The sequence below is a fragment of the Neovison vison genome, chromosome 11 (assembly GCF_020171115.1).
Source record: "Neovison vison isolate M4711 chromosome 11, ASM_NN_V1, whole genome shotgun sequence".
Lineage (NCBI taxonomy): Eukaryota > Metazoa > Chordata > Mammalia > Carnivora > Mustelidae > Neogale > Neogale vison.
Window position 1 is genome coordinate 103,467,008 of NC_058101.1, and position 17,682 is coordinate 103,484,689.

At 34.0% G+C, this 17,682-nt stretch overlaps 1 protein-coding gene across 1 annotated transcript in view; it reads left to right on the plus strand.

Annotated features, from left to right (window-relative positions):
* PPA2 (inorganic pyrophosphatase 2) overlaps nt 1–17,682 on the plus strand; it is an 87,816-nt gene that overhangs the window by 41,705 nt on the left and 28,429 nt on the right. Inside the window, exon 8 of the mRNA XM_044224363.1 lies at nt 16,374–16,501. Within this exon, the coding sequence (XP_044080298.1) occupies nt 16,374–16,501 (128 nt within the window). The remainder of the gene's footprint in view (nt 1–16,373; nt 16,502–17,682) is intronic.

Genomic DNA, 17,682 nt, shown 5'->3' on the forward strand with positions numbered 1-17,682 from the left:
TAGTATATATGAATTGATATTTTTAATCACAAAGGAGTAAATGATTTTATGACAGTTCAAATATTTGCTGTCTGTATACTTCTTGGCATTTTTTTTTTTTTCCTTCTTGGCATTTTTATTAGATGGATCAACAGGAGAGATTAAAACCATGTAGGAAAGAGTAACTATCTGGAATTTTTAAAATTCTTTAGTTTTCTGAGGATTTGTGTAATGCAGAAATTGATAGAGAATTTTTAAATTACCTTTTACACACTTTCATTGTTACTTAGACATTTATAAAAATAAATCCTTATTAATTTTCACTACTTTCAGAAAAAGAAGCTGTTTTGACATGATCAGGGCCTATTTTTTCTTTTTTGAAAACAGAGAAGTCTGTTTTAATTTATAGACAGTATGTCCTTCCACATTTTCATATATATTTTAAAAATTAATTTATTTTTTGCTTTATTAATTTGTTGAATTATGATTCTGCCAGGACGTTTTAGGGTGGTTTTATTATGAAGGAACTTTTTTGATCCAAATGAATATATGTACAAACTTTGGTAGACTACAGTAGCCTCTTCTAATATTTATAGTTTTTAATTTTGACATGACTAATTTGAAACTAGCCTTTGCATCAGAGAACGTATTTCAATTAGAAAGAAGCTGTGGTTGCTGGCTATAGTTCTGTAACTTTACTTATTATTTGAATCTTCCAAGTTTTGCCTTCTGAAACTGGAGTAGCCACTGTGAAAATCTAAAAATAGTCTAAATAACATTTAAAAAACAAATTCTTTGTACTCCCTGATAGAAAATTGCTCACTTTGGCTAGCTCATTAACACCTGAAGAGCACTAAGGCCATTTAATACACTGTAATTAGGTTCCAGGCTCTAATGCTCATAATGGTACCTTAATGGCCTGAAAGAGTTAGAAAGACTCCCAGGGCTCCTAAATTGTTACTAGAGAATGCCTTGGCCATTAGAGATAATAGCGCTTGGTTATGAAATAAACAAGTTCGGAGCTTTTTAAAAAGATTGAAATGCTAGGGCATGTGTAATTTCTCTTTTGGTTAAATTAACCACCTTCTGTAATGTAGAGCTTCACATATTCTCCAAACAGTTGTTTGAGCCTCTTCAGACCTGCCAGTGATGCCTGAGGACCTTATGTCAGGTGAAGTAACATATTAGGAGTTAATATAGGCCCAGAAGCCACTTCAACTTTCAGAGTGTTAAATAAATGAAAACTATTGTTAGTTCTCCTCTTTATTTAAGTGTTGCTCATGCAGTGATATTGCAGTTTTATAAAATGAAAAATTAGAAAAATAATTGAAATCAGAACAACTGTGTTGATATAGATACATTCTGGAATTAATAAACTGCATGAGTGAAAAAGGGATTATTTAAAATGAGGCAGTTGAGAATTTTTCAAAGGCAGGCATCATACTTGTCTTAGAATTATCATAATGTATATGTATTCGATATATGTACAGTTTCAGCTTACATGTAGAAAAATTTAAAAGTCAGGGCGCCTGGGTGGCTCAGTTGGTTAAGCAACTGCCTTTGGCTAAGGTCATGATCCCGGAGTCCCGCATTGGGCTCCCTGCTCAGCAAGGAGTCTGCTTCTCCCTCTGACCTTCTCCCCTCTCATGCTCTCTCTCTTTCTGTCAAATAAATAAATAAAATCTTCTAAAAAAAGAAAAAAATTTTAAAGTCAAATAAATACATAGTTCCCTTTATGTCTTTCAAGACAGTAATAAACATGTGAAAACCAAATCTGTTTGGCTCAAATTTTCATTTTCTAAATGAACTTCTAGTGTCCCTGCAATTATTATTTTAAAAATAAGCAAATTAACATGGTGTTTGATTTCATTACTTTCTAAAACACAATTTAATACTGTTATTAGGGGAGAAATAGAGAATAGCATAGAAATCTTAAAGGAGAATATTTGTGTTAACCTTTATAACCAGAAAGAATAGAGTTCAGTTTGCTTTTCTCTGCATGTACTCTTTGGTACAAAAGAGGACTAGCATGTCACCGTTGTCATCCCCAAAACTCTAATATTTCTGCAACAATTCCTGCATGTTTAGTAACTATGCTGAGTTCTTCTCTGGACTATCTGTCTGATGTTTACACAATCTCAAGCAAAATGTGATAGTGTCCCCTCCCCCCTTTGTTTTTCAGAGTAAGAAGCTGAAGCACTGCTGTGGGGTTGGGGGTGGTTTGTAACTTGTCTAACATCATACAGGGAGCCACTGGAAACCATTTGGTTTCCAGAGCCCATGCTCTTTACTACATCTCACCACCCCTCTGAAAATTACTGGGGTAATCAGATGTATCCCTAGCCTTGGACAGTGTTGCTTTCTGGGAGTACTGACCATTGGCTCTTAAATAATTTTGGCATCAGTGGGATACTTGTGATTAGAGGTCCCGGGAAAAAGATGGCTTTTTTTGATCTTCATTCCTCGGATTTCATTAATTGGCATACCTTAATAGGCATGGGTATATAAGGATGGGGTTGGGAGGGGGCAGTTTGAGGAACGGGGATGAATTGAGTGAAATGTACTATAATTAAGAATAGAATTAAATTACTGGGAACCTCTTACTTCTTTTTGAAATCTTGATGACTTCCAGTGCTTTTTAAGTTTCAGTCATATTCCTGTGATGTGTTGGAAGAGTAGGGGAGGCCTAAATTTTAAAATCCTCTCTTGTGTAAGTTACTGACCTTGGAAACATCGTGTAACTCCTGGAAGCTTTAGTTTCTTTATCTCTAAAAGTGCAGGATTGATTCTCTAATGGGAAAAACCCTAGGGATCATTTACCAATCTCTAAATTTTGGTTGTTCTAGGAAATATTTTTCATTCATTATTTTCAGCCTCTTTTAAAGTAGAAACACCTAAATAAATTATTTTCAAAGATAATGGTGTAGGAAACAGTTTAAATTAAAGGATTGCGAGGTAGATCTCTTCGGGACATTGACACTTTTTTTTTTTTTTTAAAATATTTTATTTGTTTATTTGAAAGAGAGAGAGCACATGCCAAGCAGGGGGCAGAGCAGTGGGAGAAGGAGAAGCAGACTGTGCACTGAGCAGGGAGCTTCAATCCCAGGACCCTGAGATCAGGACCTCAGCTGAAGGCAGACACTTAACCCACTGAGCCACCCAGGTGCCTGGCAAATCTTACGCTAAGGTAACTTTTAGATGATGGAGCTGGAACTTCATTGGAGGGCTTTGCAACCCAAAACCTGAGTATTTAGCCACTTTGTTATATGCTTCAAATTAAAATTAGATTAGAAAAAATTTGAATTTCTGCTATGTACAAGGCACCTAGATAGTTTTTATTTTACTGATCATACAAAGTTGTGAAATGGCAATGAATATTTATATTTTCGGGAAAAAGATCTACCAGCTCTTTTCCAGGAGGTTTTTCTGATACAGTACAAATAGGCCTCTGTGTAGAATTACCTTGTTTGGTATGGCTTTTTTTGATGTATGTTAATTTCCATTATTTTACTTGATATTAATATATTCTAGTACAGGTGTTGATAAGAGTAGAATTGGTAGAAAAGGGTAACGGAGAAGGAAAAGCCAACAAAACGAGGGTTGCTGCCTCAGTCTGTGCTATGAAGCCTGGATGCATAGAGGAGTGTGAAAAAAAAGTCTGAATCAGAGATCTGAGTCAGATCTAACAGAAACTATTCAGACTATTAATTCACTGAGCTCTAGCTCAGTTTGTGATAGTTAGTAGATAGTAGTTAGAGGCTAGAGTTTCTAACCTCTGTTTGTGATGCAGAAAATGCAGTACGTGTTATGGAATGGAACTGTTGTTTCTTGTGAATGTTTCTAAGAAATCATTAGAAACATATGTTCTTGCTTCCCACGGATTTTGTTTAGAGGCCACTTGTGCACATGCTAAGCTCTGTGAGTGCAGCAGCTCTAGAATTGGAAGGAGAGCTTTGTGCATTTGCATCATTTCCTTTGGTAAAGTCCCATAGAATTGGAAACTCTTTTTTCTTTCTTTCTTTCTTCCTCTCTCTCTTTTTTTTTTAAATCCTCCCTGGACAAAATTTCAAGCATGTGACCATTTCCTAATGTTTTTTCTCTTTTAAATAATGTGAACAAAGAGATATGGCATTACATTTGTGTTACTGGTTTTTATCTAAAAATAAAAACAAAAAAATCCTCAGCTGATTTTATGCTTCCTTCCCTTCATGGTTTGGTTTGGTGGAAATAAACCAGATAAAACCAGCATTTTAATTTTTTTTCTCTAGATGTTCTTCATGGAAGTACAGGTGATTCTTAGTTTGGGGATGTGGATAGGAAGTAAGAAATGTGCATCTGTATGTGTAGTTTGATAAAGCTCCTTGGGTGATCTTCTAGATTTATCCAAGTAGAGAATCATTCTATTAGCTGATCCTCTGCTGGTTGGATATTCAGGTCTTGAAATCTAGAATAATTGATAGTAGATTTGATATACATTTAAGTAGGAGATGTAATCACCTAATCAAATTTGGGGCTATCCCTCCCCTGCCACACACACCTACAGCTGTTACCCTAGATTAAAAGCTGTTGAGTTACTCTGTCCTTTGAGATCCTGAGCAGATTTTGTAACCCCAGTTTCCTAATTTGTATGAAGGACATAAATAATACCTAATCTACAAATTTTGAAACTTCAATGACAAACTATTACCAAGCATTTAAAAAATTTGTTTTGCCAATCTGATGGATGAAAAATGGTATCTTCATTTAACTTTGCATTATTCTACTTAGTGCTGGGATAGAAGTCTTTTTCATTTATTTATTAGCTATTATTTGTATCTTCCTTTCTGTGAATTGCTTATGCATATTGCTCACCATTTTTCTGTTTTCGTTTTTTTCTAATTTTTAAATTTTTTAATTAACATATAATGTATTATTAGACCCAGGGGCACAGGTCTGTGAATCGCCAGGTTTACACAGTTCACAGCACTCACCTTAGCACATACCTTCCCCAATATCCATAACCCTGCCACCCTTTCCCTACTCTCTTCCCCCCGGCAGCCCTCAGTTTGTTTTGTGAGATTAGGAGTCTCTTATGGTTTGTCTCCCTACCGATCCCGTCTTGTTTCATTTATTCCTTTCCTACCCCATAAGCCTCCCACGTTGCCTCTCAACTTTCTCAGGTCATATGATAATTGTCTTTCTCTGATTGACTTATTTCGCTAATCATAATACCCTCTAGTTCCATCCACATGGTCACAAATGGCAAGATTTCATTTCTTTTGATAGCTGCATAGTATTCCATTGTGTGTGTGCGTGTGTGTGTGTGTGTATATGTGTGTATATACACACACACATATATATACACACACATATACATATATATATACACACACACATACACACACACCACATCTTCTTTATCCATTCATCTTTAATGGACATCTAGGTTCTTTCCATAGTTTGGCTATCGTGGACATTGCTGCTATAAACATTTGGGTGCATGAGCCCCTTTGGATCACTGCATTTGTATCTTTAGGGTAAATACCCAGTAGTGCAACTGCTGGGTGGTAGGATAGCTCCATTTTCAACTTTTTGAGGAGCCTCCATGCTGTTTTCCAGAGTGGCTGCACCGACTTGCATTCCCACCAACAGTGTGGGAGGGTTCCCCTTTCTCCACATCCTCACCAGCATCTGTCATTTCCTGACTTGTTAATTTTAGCCATTCTGACTGGTGTGAGGTGGTATCTCACTGTGATTTTGATTTGTATTTCTCTGATGCCAAGAGATGTGGAGCACTTTTTCATGTGTCCGTTGGCCATCTGGATGTCTTCTTTGCAGAAATGTCTGTTCATGTCCTCTGCCCATTTCATGATTGGATTATTTGTTCTTTGGGTGTTGAGTTTGATAAGTTCTTTATAGATTTTGGATACTAGCCCTTTTTCTGATACGTTGTTTGGAAATATCTTCTCCCATTCTGTCAGTTGTCTTTTGGTTTAGTTAACTGTTTACTTTGCTGTGCAAAAGCTTTTGATCTTGATGAAGTCCCAATAGTTCATTGCCCTTGCTTCCCTTGCCTTTGACGATGTTCCTAGGAAGAAGCCGCTGCAGCTGAGGTCGAAGAGGTTGCTGCCTGTGTTCTCCTCAAGGATTTTAGTGGATACCTTTCTCACATGGAGGTCCTTCATCTATTTGGAGTCTATTTTCGTGTGTGGTGTAAGGAAATGGTCCAGTTTCATTTTTCTGCATGTGGCTGTTCAGTTTTCCCAACACCATTTGTTGAAGACGCTGTCTTTTTTCCATTGGACATTCTTTCCTGCTTTATCGAAGATTAGTTGACCATAGAGTTGAGGGTCCATTTCTGGGCTCTCTATTCTGTTCCATTGATCTATGTGTCTGTTTTTATGCCTGAACCATACTGTCTTGATAATGACAGCTTTGTTATAAGCTTGAAATCTGGAATTGTAATGCCACTGACTTTGGCTTTCTTTTTCAACATTCCTCTGGCTATTCAGGGTCTTTTCTGGTTCCACATAGATTTTAGGATTATTTGTTCCATTTCCTTGAAAAAAATTCATGCTATTTTGATAGGGATTGCATTAAACGTGTAGATTGCTTTAGGTAGCATAGACATTTTCACAGTATTTGTTCTTCCAATCCATGAGCATGGAACGCTTTTCCATTTCTTTATGTCTTCCTCCATTTCTTTCATGAGTACTTTCTACTTTTCTGAATACAGATTCTTTGCCTTTTTGGTTAGGTTTATTCCTAGGTATCTTATGGTTTTGGGTGCAATTATAAATGGGATTGACTCCTTAACTTCTCTTTCTTCTGTCTTATTGTTGGTGTATAGAAATGCAGCTGACATCTGTGCATTGATTTTGTATCCTGACACTACTGAATTCCTGTACAAGTTCTAGCAGATTTGGAGTGGAATCTTTTGGGTTTTCCACATAAAGTATCATATCATCTGCAAAGAGTGAGAGTTTGACTTCGTCTTTGCCCATTTGGATGCCTTTAATTTCTTTTTGTTGTCTGATTCCTGAGGCTAGGACTTCTAGTACTATGTTGAATAGCAGTGGTGATAATGGACATCCCTGCCATGTTCCTGACCTTAGCGGAAAAGTTCTCAGTTTTTCCCCATGGAGAATGATATTCACTGTCATTTTTCATAGATGGCTTTGATGATACTGAGGTATGTATCCTCTATCCCTACACTTTGAAGAGTTTTGATCAAGAAAGGACGCTGTACTTTGTCAAATGCATTTTCAGCATCTGTTGAGAGTGTCATGTGGTTCTTGTTCTTTCTTTTATTAATGTATTGTATCACCTTGATTGATTTGTGGATGTAGAGCCAACCTTGCAGCCCAGGAATAAATCCCACTTGGTCATGGTGAATAACTCTTTTAATGTACTGTTGGATCCTGTTGGCTAGTATTTTGGTGCTCACCACTTTTCTGCTGAGATGATATATTCTATTGATATATGGAAATTCCTTGTATATTTTGGTAGTTAATTCTTTATCATTTAGGCTGCAAATATTTTCTCCCCATCTTCAGAGAAACTGTGGCCTTTTGGCTTCTAGAGATTTCAATTTTGATATATTCTTTTTGTCCATCATTTTTATACATGATTTCAACATTTTGTTTCTTAAGGATTTCTTACTTAGTCAAAAAGGTGTTTTTCTTTTCGTTTCCTCTTTGTTCTTTTATATATTTTTTTTAACAATTGGATCTTTAGTCTATGTGGAATTTTATTTTTTCCATATGTATGATTTTTCCAACACCGCTTATCAGAAAAAGCTGTTTTCTTCCCACTGTTTTGAAATGTCTCCTTTATCATATATTGCATTCTTATTTATACCAAGAGTCTGTTTCTGGATTCTGTTTAGTGTCAGTGATCTATTCTTGAGCCAGTGCCATATTATTTAATTACTATAGCCTCATAATAAAACATTTGCAAGACACATCTTTCTCTTTTAGTTTTACTTTTTCAGACTTATCTTGGTTTTTCTTGTGCTTTACTCTGTGCAAATTTTGGGATCAAATTGTCAAGGATTTATGCTATCATTAATAAATGTTTGCATCAATGAATGTATTTATATATTTTGTCATTTATTCAGGAGTTCTATTATTTCTTTTATTAAAGTACTTGTAGATTATTGTGAAGATCTTGTTACATTTTATGTTAGATTTGTGTCTAGGTATTTAGCAGTAATTTTTCCAGTACAAGGCTTGTTATAGTGCCTGGCATGTTATAGGTGCTCAATAGATTTTTAAAATTGATGAATAAGTGAATATGCATGTAGTTATTGATAAATAGATAGATGAGTATATTGAGCAAAATCTGAAAATAATAAATCCAAAATAGGTGAATTTTCACTTATTTTAAAGGAGAAGATATTTATACTTAAAATTCTGACTTTTCTTTTTTGGCACTGTCATTACTTTATTGATGCTGATGCCTGTAATTTGCAAATTTTGAGGGACCATTATGCTGAATTGCATCTATCTCTCAAACACAAATTGATTTGTGAAATTTGGGAAACCAGAAGAAACACATACACACACACACACACACACACATACACACATACACACACATACACACACAATTTTTTACATTTACCCAAATATTTGCCATGTCCATACCTATATATTTTGTTAAAGAAAATGAAAAGAAGCTGAAGATCTGTAGTTTCCATTTGTTGTCATTTATCTTCAACACGAAGAGTTCAGCATTTTTTTGTAGCGCAGTTCTGCTGGTGATGAATTCTCTCCATTTCATTGATCTGATACTGTTCTTTCTTGCCTTTGTTTTGAAAGTATAATTTCAATGGATATAGAATTTTGAGTTAAAGAGATTTTTGTAAAGGTGTTCCATTTTCTTTTATTCTCCACTGTTTCTGATAATAAATCAACAGTTAATGTATTATTATCCAGTATATAATGTTTTCCTCAGACTGTTTTTATGATTTTCTCTATTTTTAGATTTCAGCAGTTTTTCTGTAATATGCTAAGCTGTCCTTTCCATTATATTTATCCTGCTTAGGATATATGAACTTTGCAGATCTTCATGTTCATGTTTTTACCACATTTGGGTAATCTTTTTTACCCCATTCTCTCACCTTCATTCTGAGACTCCTAATACACATATTTTAGACCGCTTTCTATTGTCTCACTGGTTACTAAAGCTCTCTATGTCTTTACGGTCTTTATTCCTTACTCTTCTTCAGACAGGATAATTTTGATTGTTTTTGTCTTCTACTTCTGTGGTTTTTTTTTTTTGGTCAAGTCCCAAGTTCTGCTATTAAGCGCATCTGATTTTTCTTTTCATATACTCCCTCATATGGTTCTTTTTTCTGACAATTGTATAATTTTTCCTCCTTAACTAAAATTTCCACATGTTCAATGCTTCATATCGTTTTTTTTTTAATATCCTTGACTGTGTTTGTAATAAGTACTTTAAAATCCTCATTTGCATGGATCATCTCAGGATTGGTTTCTTTTGGCTGTTTTTTTTTCTCTTGATTAAGAGTCCCAGAAATATTCTAGTATGTGCAATAAATCTTATGGTCCTCTTGCTTTTACCTTACAGGTATTTTTGTTCCATATTGAGTCTCCATGGTGCTTATCTTGTTTTTGAGTATTTTTGGCTTTCTGTTTTTAAGTTTTCTATCTTGGTATAGGTAAACCTGAGGGAGTTTGTTGAAACATGAATTCACTGCCTCATTTTTGTCAGAGGTTTCTGTTCTCTATAAAGCGAAGTGCTTCAGAGAGTAGGGCATTGCTTTTAATTGATAGATAATGTGTTTAGTGTACTTGAACTGACTGAGTCTCACTTTAGAAATAAAGAAATTTTATTTATATATTTTCCTCTCTGTTCCAGATGTTTTAAAAAATGGTTGTTTAGATTTAACTTAAACATGGTAGAAATGAAAAAACTTTACAAGAACTAAACTGCAGTAATACTAGAAATAAAGGTAAATGTGTTCATCATTAAATAAGAAATTACAAATTCATTTGAGGCCTGAACTTTATCATAAGAAAAAGTATGTCTGTAGAAAAATGTTATGATTAAGTGTGCATGTGTTTATGTGTGTGTATGTCCCGATGCCTTTCCTGTTATTTTTATTGCTTGTTTACAGTGCTTATATCAACGCCTATCTTCAATTTCTTAGTAGTCATACACATTAAACATCAAATAACTTTTAATATTAATGAAAATTTGTTCAGTAATTTTCTTAATTATAGTTCATATTTATTTATTTTTGAGATGTAAGACTAGGTTTGCCTGTGAATATAACTATGTCTAACATTACATGGAAAAGGCTTTAGGGGATTGGAAGAATTATAATTCTTAAGAATTATCCCTTTTTTTTATTAAATGATTTTTAATTTGTTATTTAATCTTCACAACAACCTTGATTTTGTACATTTTGTGATTGAGGAAGCACACAGACTAAGATGATGCACTCTGTGAGTGCCAGAACTGAAGTTTGAACTTAGTGACATTCCAAATGGGATATTTTTCATAGTTTACCTTATTTCTTCTTGTAAACTTTGAGTGTTCTTATTTTTGTTATTTTCTGAATATTCTTAAGTTTTTATTTCCTTTTGGATCAAAAAAGGTTTTCATTAAGTAAATAACAAAGAGTATATTTTCCTTTTTTTGTTTTCAATATCCAATTTTTAGTTATACAAAAAGTTGAGGGGACTGGGTGTGATTCTTTTTTGGTAGGCAGGAGAGTTATTTAAAATCTTTTATTGTTGATTTTTAGGTTTTTTGTATTGTTTACTGGATTTGTTGTCCTCATTTTCTCATGCTTAAAATTTCTTTATGTTCTGTTTATTTTTAATACATAATTTAATATATCTTCATTTTTAAAGTTATTATTGCTTTACTCTATCTATAGATTAAAAGATCTCATAGTTCAGGTATTTCTCATTCTTGATGAGCTCTCTGTATGAAATTAACCTTATCAGCTCAACTTTTCACCTCTTTTACATCATTTGTTTCTGAAATCTAGGTAAAATTGAAGTCTAGGCAAGTACATATGACTAGAAACTCTCCCTTGTGTGAGAGTGTACTTTTAGTAAAAAAGAACAGAAGAAACTTCAATTTACAAACCACTTTTTTTTCTTTTTGCTTAGTAGATCACAATTTGTGACTTTTTTTAGGTTTTAGAAACAAGTGAATTGGTATATACTGAAAAGAAACCAGATTACAGGAAAATATACCAATATCTCTGATAACGGAAAATGATAAGTCACAAAAATTTCTTTTAAAAAATGTGAAGTATTATGATCCTTTATTGTCTACAGGCAGAATGATGGGTTTTGACTAAGATATTTTAGATTAATTTCTTTGCTTTTATAAATTTCTAAATCAAAATTAGTTAAGAAAAACTAAATTAAACTGGAGATTGCTAAATTTGGAAAAGGCAAATTGAGCTTTAAAATTTGTTATTGTATTGCATCATCATTTTTTGTTTTGCCTTACAGCTAGCATTTAATAAAGAAATTTATAAATATTCCAATGGATTTCTATAGAACTATGATTACTTATAAATTACATATCTTTAGTTTTAATATAAAAATTCTCTTAAGAAAACTCCATTTAATCTTTGTTAATTAAACTTTCAAGTTTGGAAACAGATTTGTTATAAAGTAAATAATGGCTGTATACTACTTGTAGGAAGTATGACACCTTTTATGGAGCTTTAAAAAATAAACTAGGGTGATAAATATTTAGGTAACTGCTTTTAATTGTACTATAATTTAAATTGTTACTTAATATTGTCAATTATTCCTTTTTAGTTCTTTGAAACTTTAAATTTTATGTAAGTCTGATCTTTAGTGGTTTTTGTTTTAAATTTTTTCTTTCTTTGGTAATCCCCTCGGTCTGCTTTCTAAAAATACCCCAATTGACCATATGTCACCACCTCCACAAAACAGCCATTTATCTAGGCCCTAATCATATTTAATCTGTGTAGCTTCTCTGTATAGCTTATTGCTTGATTTCCTTCTGCTTCTCCCTTTCCACAGTCTTTTTTACCTACACAGCAAAAAGAGCGAGTTTCCTAAAACCCATACTCCTTTGCCCAGAACCCACTACTGGCTTCTCATCTCAAAAAGGATGGCCCTTAGTGTCCTTTGTGACTGGCCTGTGGCTGCTCCTCTCATTGCCTCTCCTTACACTCTTTCTTCACTCTGCTCTGAACATAGGGCTTTCTTACTGCCTTCCTTAAACGTGTGAAGCACACTCATACTTGAGAATATTGGTACTTCCTGTCTTCCTCTCAGGACTCCTCTTCTAAATATTTGAGTAAGTTGTTCCTACACTTCATCCAAGAATTTGCTAAAATACATTTTATCAGAGGCTGGCCCTGATCTTTCATATCTAAAATCATTTTTGCAGAGATAGATACATAATTGTAGATTTTTATGTCTTTTTCTCATCTTTAAGTATTTTTTTACTCAGGCCTAATTTGACAACAGGTATTTTTTGCAACACACTTTATTGAATTCTTTCAAAACATTCAAATTACTTTTGCAGAAACAGAATCTTTTTTGTACTGTCAAAATCATTGCCTTATGTAATATTTTATTGATTCTCAAGATTTTAACTACTGCTACAGCTGGCATGAATATTTTGGGCATAAACACACCTGATGCATGATAAAGCTAAAACATACCTGGTACAAGGAAAGTGTGGACTTCATTCCAGAGTTGTCTACCAGACTCAACATACATACCACTATGGACATCAATCAAGAGTATTTTATAGAAGTGTGAAGTCTTCGTTAATAATCCACAGAGCTGTTCAAGTAGATCTCAATTAAAAGAGTTTGATTCGTAATTAAAAACAAACTGAAATGTTTGGCTTGATTATGTAAAAGAACTCTTCTGGATTATTCTGATTTTATTGTTCTGTTAGTTCATCTTGAAAATAGGTTGTGTAATTGTATGGGGTGCCTGGGTGGCTCAGTGGGTCAAGCCTCTGCCTTTGGCTCAGGTCATGATCCCAGGGTCCTGGGATTGAGCCCCCCATCGGCCTCTCTGCTCGGCGGGAAGCCTGCTTCTTTCTCTCTCTCTGCCTGCCTTTCTGCCTACTTGTGATCTATGTCAAATAAATAAATAAGGGGCGCCTGGGTGGCTCAGTGGGTTAAGCCGCTGCCTTCGGCTCAGGTCATGATCTCAGGGTCCTGGGATCGAGTCCCACATCAGACTCTCTGCTCAGCAGGGGCCTTGCTTCCCTTCCTCTCTCTCTGCCTGCCTCTCTGCCTATTTGTGATCTCTTTCTGTCAAATAAATAAATAAAATCTTTAAAATAAATAAATAAATAAATAAATAAAATCTTTAAAAAAAAAACTTTTATTTGATGTTAACTCCAAGATTAGTAATAAATGACTTCTAGAGAATTACTGTTTTTCTTAACATATATAGTAAAAAAATGACATCTAATGAAAAATTCTGCAAGTGTGTGAAAGTAATGGTTACACAATATTGTGGTGTGCTCAATAGTAAATTTTATATTGTGTATATTTTACCACAATAAAACTAAAAAGAACATCTACACTTGCATTCTTTTAACATAAGGAAAACCTGTGACAATGTAACTCTACAGTATAGAAGAAAAAGCAGAATTCATGGAATTAGAAGACTTGTATAATTCTAATTATGCCATGATTGTACTGGACAAAGTTTGGCAATTCTTTTGCATTTTCTTAGCTGTAGTTTTCTTATATTTAATATGAATGTACTTCTTAGTTTTATGAAGAACAAATGAAGTTGTTCAGCTTATGATGGACAAATGATCCCTTTTTAAAATTATAAATCAGTTTACGGATTGTAGGTATAATTTTTCATATTTTCAGAAGAGTAATTGATCTGGCTATTGGTATTAGATATAAGATTTTTGGCTTGAGGCATTTGCTGTTGAGGTTTCTGTGTATTTTGAATTGTGTGTGTGTGTGAAAATGCATCTTTTCCTAGGTTATAATTAATTGAGAATGGAAGTGTTTTGTTGGCATTATTGTCAAGGTTTCTGTTATTATTATCTTTGCCTAACAAGCCTTCATAATGTCTGAAGAGAAAGCTGCCTAAGCCAAGTTACATATTGGATAACTTAGCTTTTCCTTTCTTATTTGAAGTAACTTGGTTAAAAAGCATTTATTAAAAAAAAAAAAATTTACCGTGGGATAGAGAACAATAGATTGGGTAAGGTACAATGATAAAGTAATAAATCAAATTTAAATAATAGAAAATTATTTATTTTGAACCATTGATTAAATTGTATTGCATTTCTGCATTAAGTTCAGTGAATTTACATATTTATTTATTTTAAAAGATTTTATTTATTTATTTATTTGACAGAGATCACAAGTAGGCAGAGAGGCAGGCAGAGAGAGAGAGGAGGAAGCAGGCTCCCCACTGAGCAGAGAGCCTGATGCAGGGCTCGATCCCAGGACCCCGAGATCATGACCTAAGCTGAAGGCAGAGGCTTTAACCACTGAGCCACCCAGGCACCCCAAGTTCAGTGAATTTAAAAGATTGTTTTTCCCTCTAAGAAAACAATGAGTGGGGGGAACTCATCAGTCAATTTAAGAGATATTGTTGCAAAAATACAGTATATGGGAAAGTGATTAATAGAAAGCTCACTTTAGCAAGAAGCACCTTCTATACAGCAAGAAGAAAATCAGAATTTGAAGAGGAAACAATGAGTATTAGATGAAATATATATTGAGTGTTCAGATTTTGGACATGACAAAGAACTCTATGACATAAGATACAACATATAATACTAGGAAGTTCTTAATCTTTTTAGAATTCCCTATCTTTAACATCTTCCATTACTTAGAAGTATGTATTGGAAAGAAGTATGTATTGACTGTGATTAATAGAGTAAGTGTGCCCTGTATTCAGTTTCAAGTAATTGTTTTTTTCCCTTAGTTGTAGTATTTCTGCTGTTTGCCCCAGAATTACTTGAGATAGACGTGTGGCCCACTGATGTATTTAAAAATGTTAAATTTGATTGCCTTAAGGTAGCATACTCAGGCTTTCATTTGCTGTGGTTTCTGCCATTCTTACGCTGTCTGCCTTACCGCACTCATTTCACTTACATGAAACATCTGGCTTCTGGAGACATAATGTAACTATTACAAAACCTTGATGAAACAGGCAAAAGGCAAGCACAGCAAACAAAAGCATAATTCCTAACTCATGCCTGCAAAATGCTTGCCTTTCCCTATCATGCCTGTGAATGGAGATTCCCACGAGACTTGGATGAGCAGGTCTGAAACCAGTGGTCTTTGAATCATCCCAGTGCATTGTGTCATCTATATTTAGTAATAAGTTTCTCATTTTTCAAATGCTGTCATGGCTGTTATAGTGTGCATAAAGGGCTATGATAAATTTCCCCTAAGTCAAAGTCTGGTGGAGAGTACAGATTGCTAGTTTTACCTAGTTATTCCTCATATTTTATTTAATTGATATTTATTGGGAAGGATACATTCTTTGGAGACCTCTTTTGGAGAAGGGTCTGTTATTAATACAGTAATATTTCCAATTATTTAAATGAATGTCCTCAAAATGTGATGGTTGAGCTGTTCTTATGGTAATAGAACTTAAATCCTGGAAATCATTACAGAATTTGAAATGAAAAAAACTGAACCATCCAGATATCACTCTGTTTAAAATTGCCATATGCATTCTCTTTTGTACTCTGCTTTATTTTTTCTTCATCAGACTTGTACCACTAAGCATTGTATATTTGTCTCTCTGTTTGTTGTCTGTCTCTTCCTACTATATAAACCATGAGTGTAGGGACTTAATTCTGTTTACTCTTCTACTTTACTGCTTAGAACAATGTCTGACACGGAATGAGAAACTTAAGTATTTGGTGTGTAAGTGTGTAAAACCCTTCTCATCTCACTTTAGTGTAGCCTTTTCCGGGGACTGCCCTCTGCATTTTATCTTCAGTTGTCCTTTAGCTTAATATTTCCAAAACACAGATCCTGATGTAAATGATCTTACTCTTAAGCCCTTTTGCCTACAAAATGACATCAGTCCTTAAGCATATCTCACTCACTACATTGCTGTTAGTTCTCTCTTTGCTTTAATTAGACCTCTGAGCTCCTTGAGGAAAAAAACTTTGTTGTCTTCATGTCTTCATCTGCTTATCCCCCCCCCACCCCGTGCCTGCCGTACTATCTGAAGGTGCTTAAGAAATGTTGTAGAATGAAGGAGCAATGTTTTACATGTGAAAAGAATCTCCAGTCCAGAGGTAGTATGGTACATGTTAATGATTATGCTGAAAGTTAGCCCCAGAGGTAGATTCCCTTAGTCCAGTGTTTTACCACTAATGAGAATGGGTTTCAGCTTTTAACAAAAAGCATTTTGTTTCTTCACTTGCAGATATTGATGATGTTAAGAAATACAAACCAGGTTACTTGGAAGCTACGCTTAATTGGTTTAAATTTTATAAGGTGCCAGAAGGAAAACCTGAAAACCAGTTTGCTTTTAATGGAGAATTCAAAAACAAGGTGAAAATGATAATTTTTATTTGAAAACGGACCTTGCGATACTTGTACAATACTTCTTTCAGTTTGGGGCGTTTCTTATGTGAATATTTTTATGTAACATGGTAACAAAAGTGCTTTATATTGACTTCAATATTTAAGGACATTTTAACATATATATTTAAGAGGATTTTTTTTTCAGGAGATCTAAGTGAATTAATAAGCTTTGATACATATATATATTCATCTCTTTATCTGTTGACAACTCCCTCATCTCAGAAAATGAAGGATTTCCATGGTTATTCTAACTCTGCAAACTGTGTATGAAGAAGCTTCCATTTCCTATCCCGGAGAGGAGAAAGTTATTTACTTTACTTACTGTAAATCCAAAGGGGCTTCCCCCTTAAGAGTTCAGTCTACCATGACTGACTTTTGAATTATTTTACTGTCATAGGATTTTTCTGTTAGAATACCACAGAGTTACCATGAAGTTTGTCTGATACGACACAAATGGAGAAAATGAACCAAAGACATGAAGTCTTAAGTCATGGAATATTTTTTTAAAGTTATTACCATTATTTAAATTACACATACACCAGCACTTATGTGGGTACTAATGAGTAAAGTATATGTAAAATAAACAATGTGAATGGAAACTTAAAAATTATAATAAATGTCTTGCTATATAAGAATTTATTGCTTGACCTAGTATTTTTGAAGAGGTTCATTCAAAGAATCCTTAAGATCTTGAGCACTTTGTCTAAGACTTAGTAAATGTAGATATAAAATCTGTTTTCAAATACTGTCTTTTTTTTTTTTTAATATTTTATTTATTTATTTGACAGAGATCACAAGTAGGCAGAGAGGCAGGCAGAGAGAGAGGGGGAAGCAGCAAGCAGAGAGCCCAATGCGGGGCTGGATCCCATGACCTGAGCAGAAGGCAGAGGCTTATCACTAAGCCACCTAGGTGCCCTGATACTCCTTCTTAAAAAAAAAAAAAAAATATATATATATATATATATATATATATATGTATTAAAAATTTATAAGATCAATTATTTTTTTGTTTTTTTTTTCTGTAAAAAATTTTTTATTTTATATTTTTCATTTGAACTTTTGTGGCTCCTTATTGCCTCAGGGTAAAATTGCTAAATCATGAATTTATAGAATGAGGTAATTTGGGGTGGGTTTTTTTGGTTGTTGTT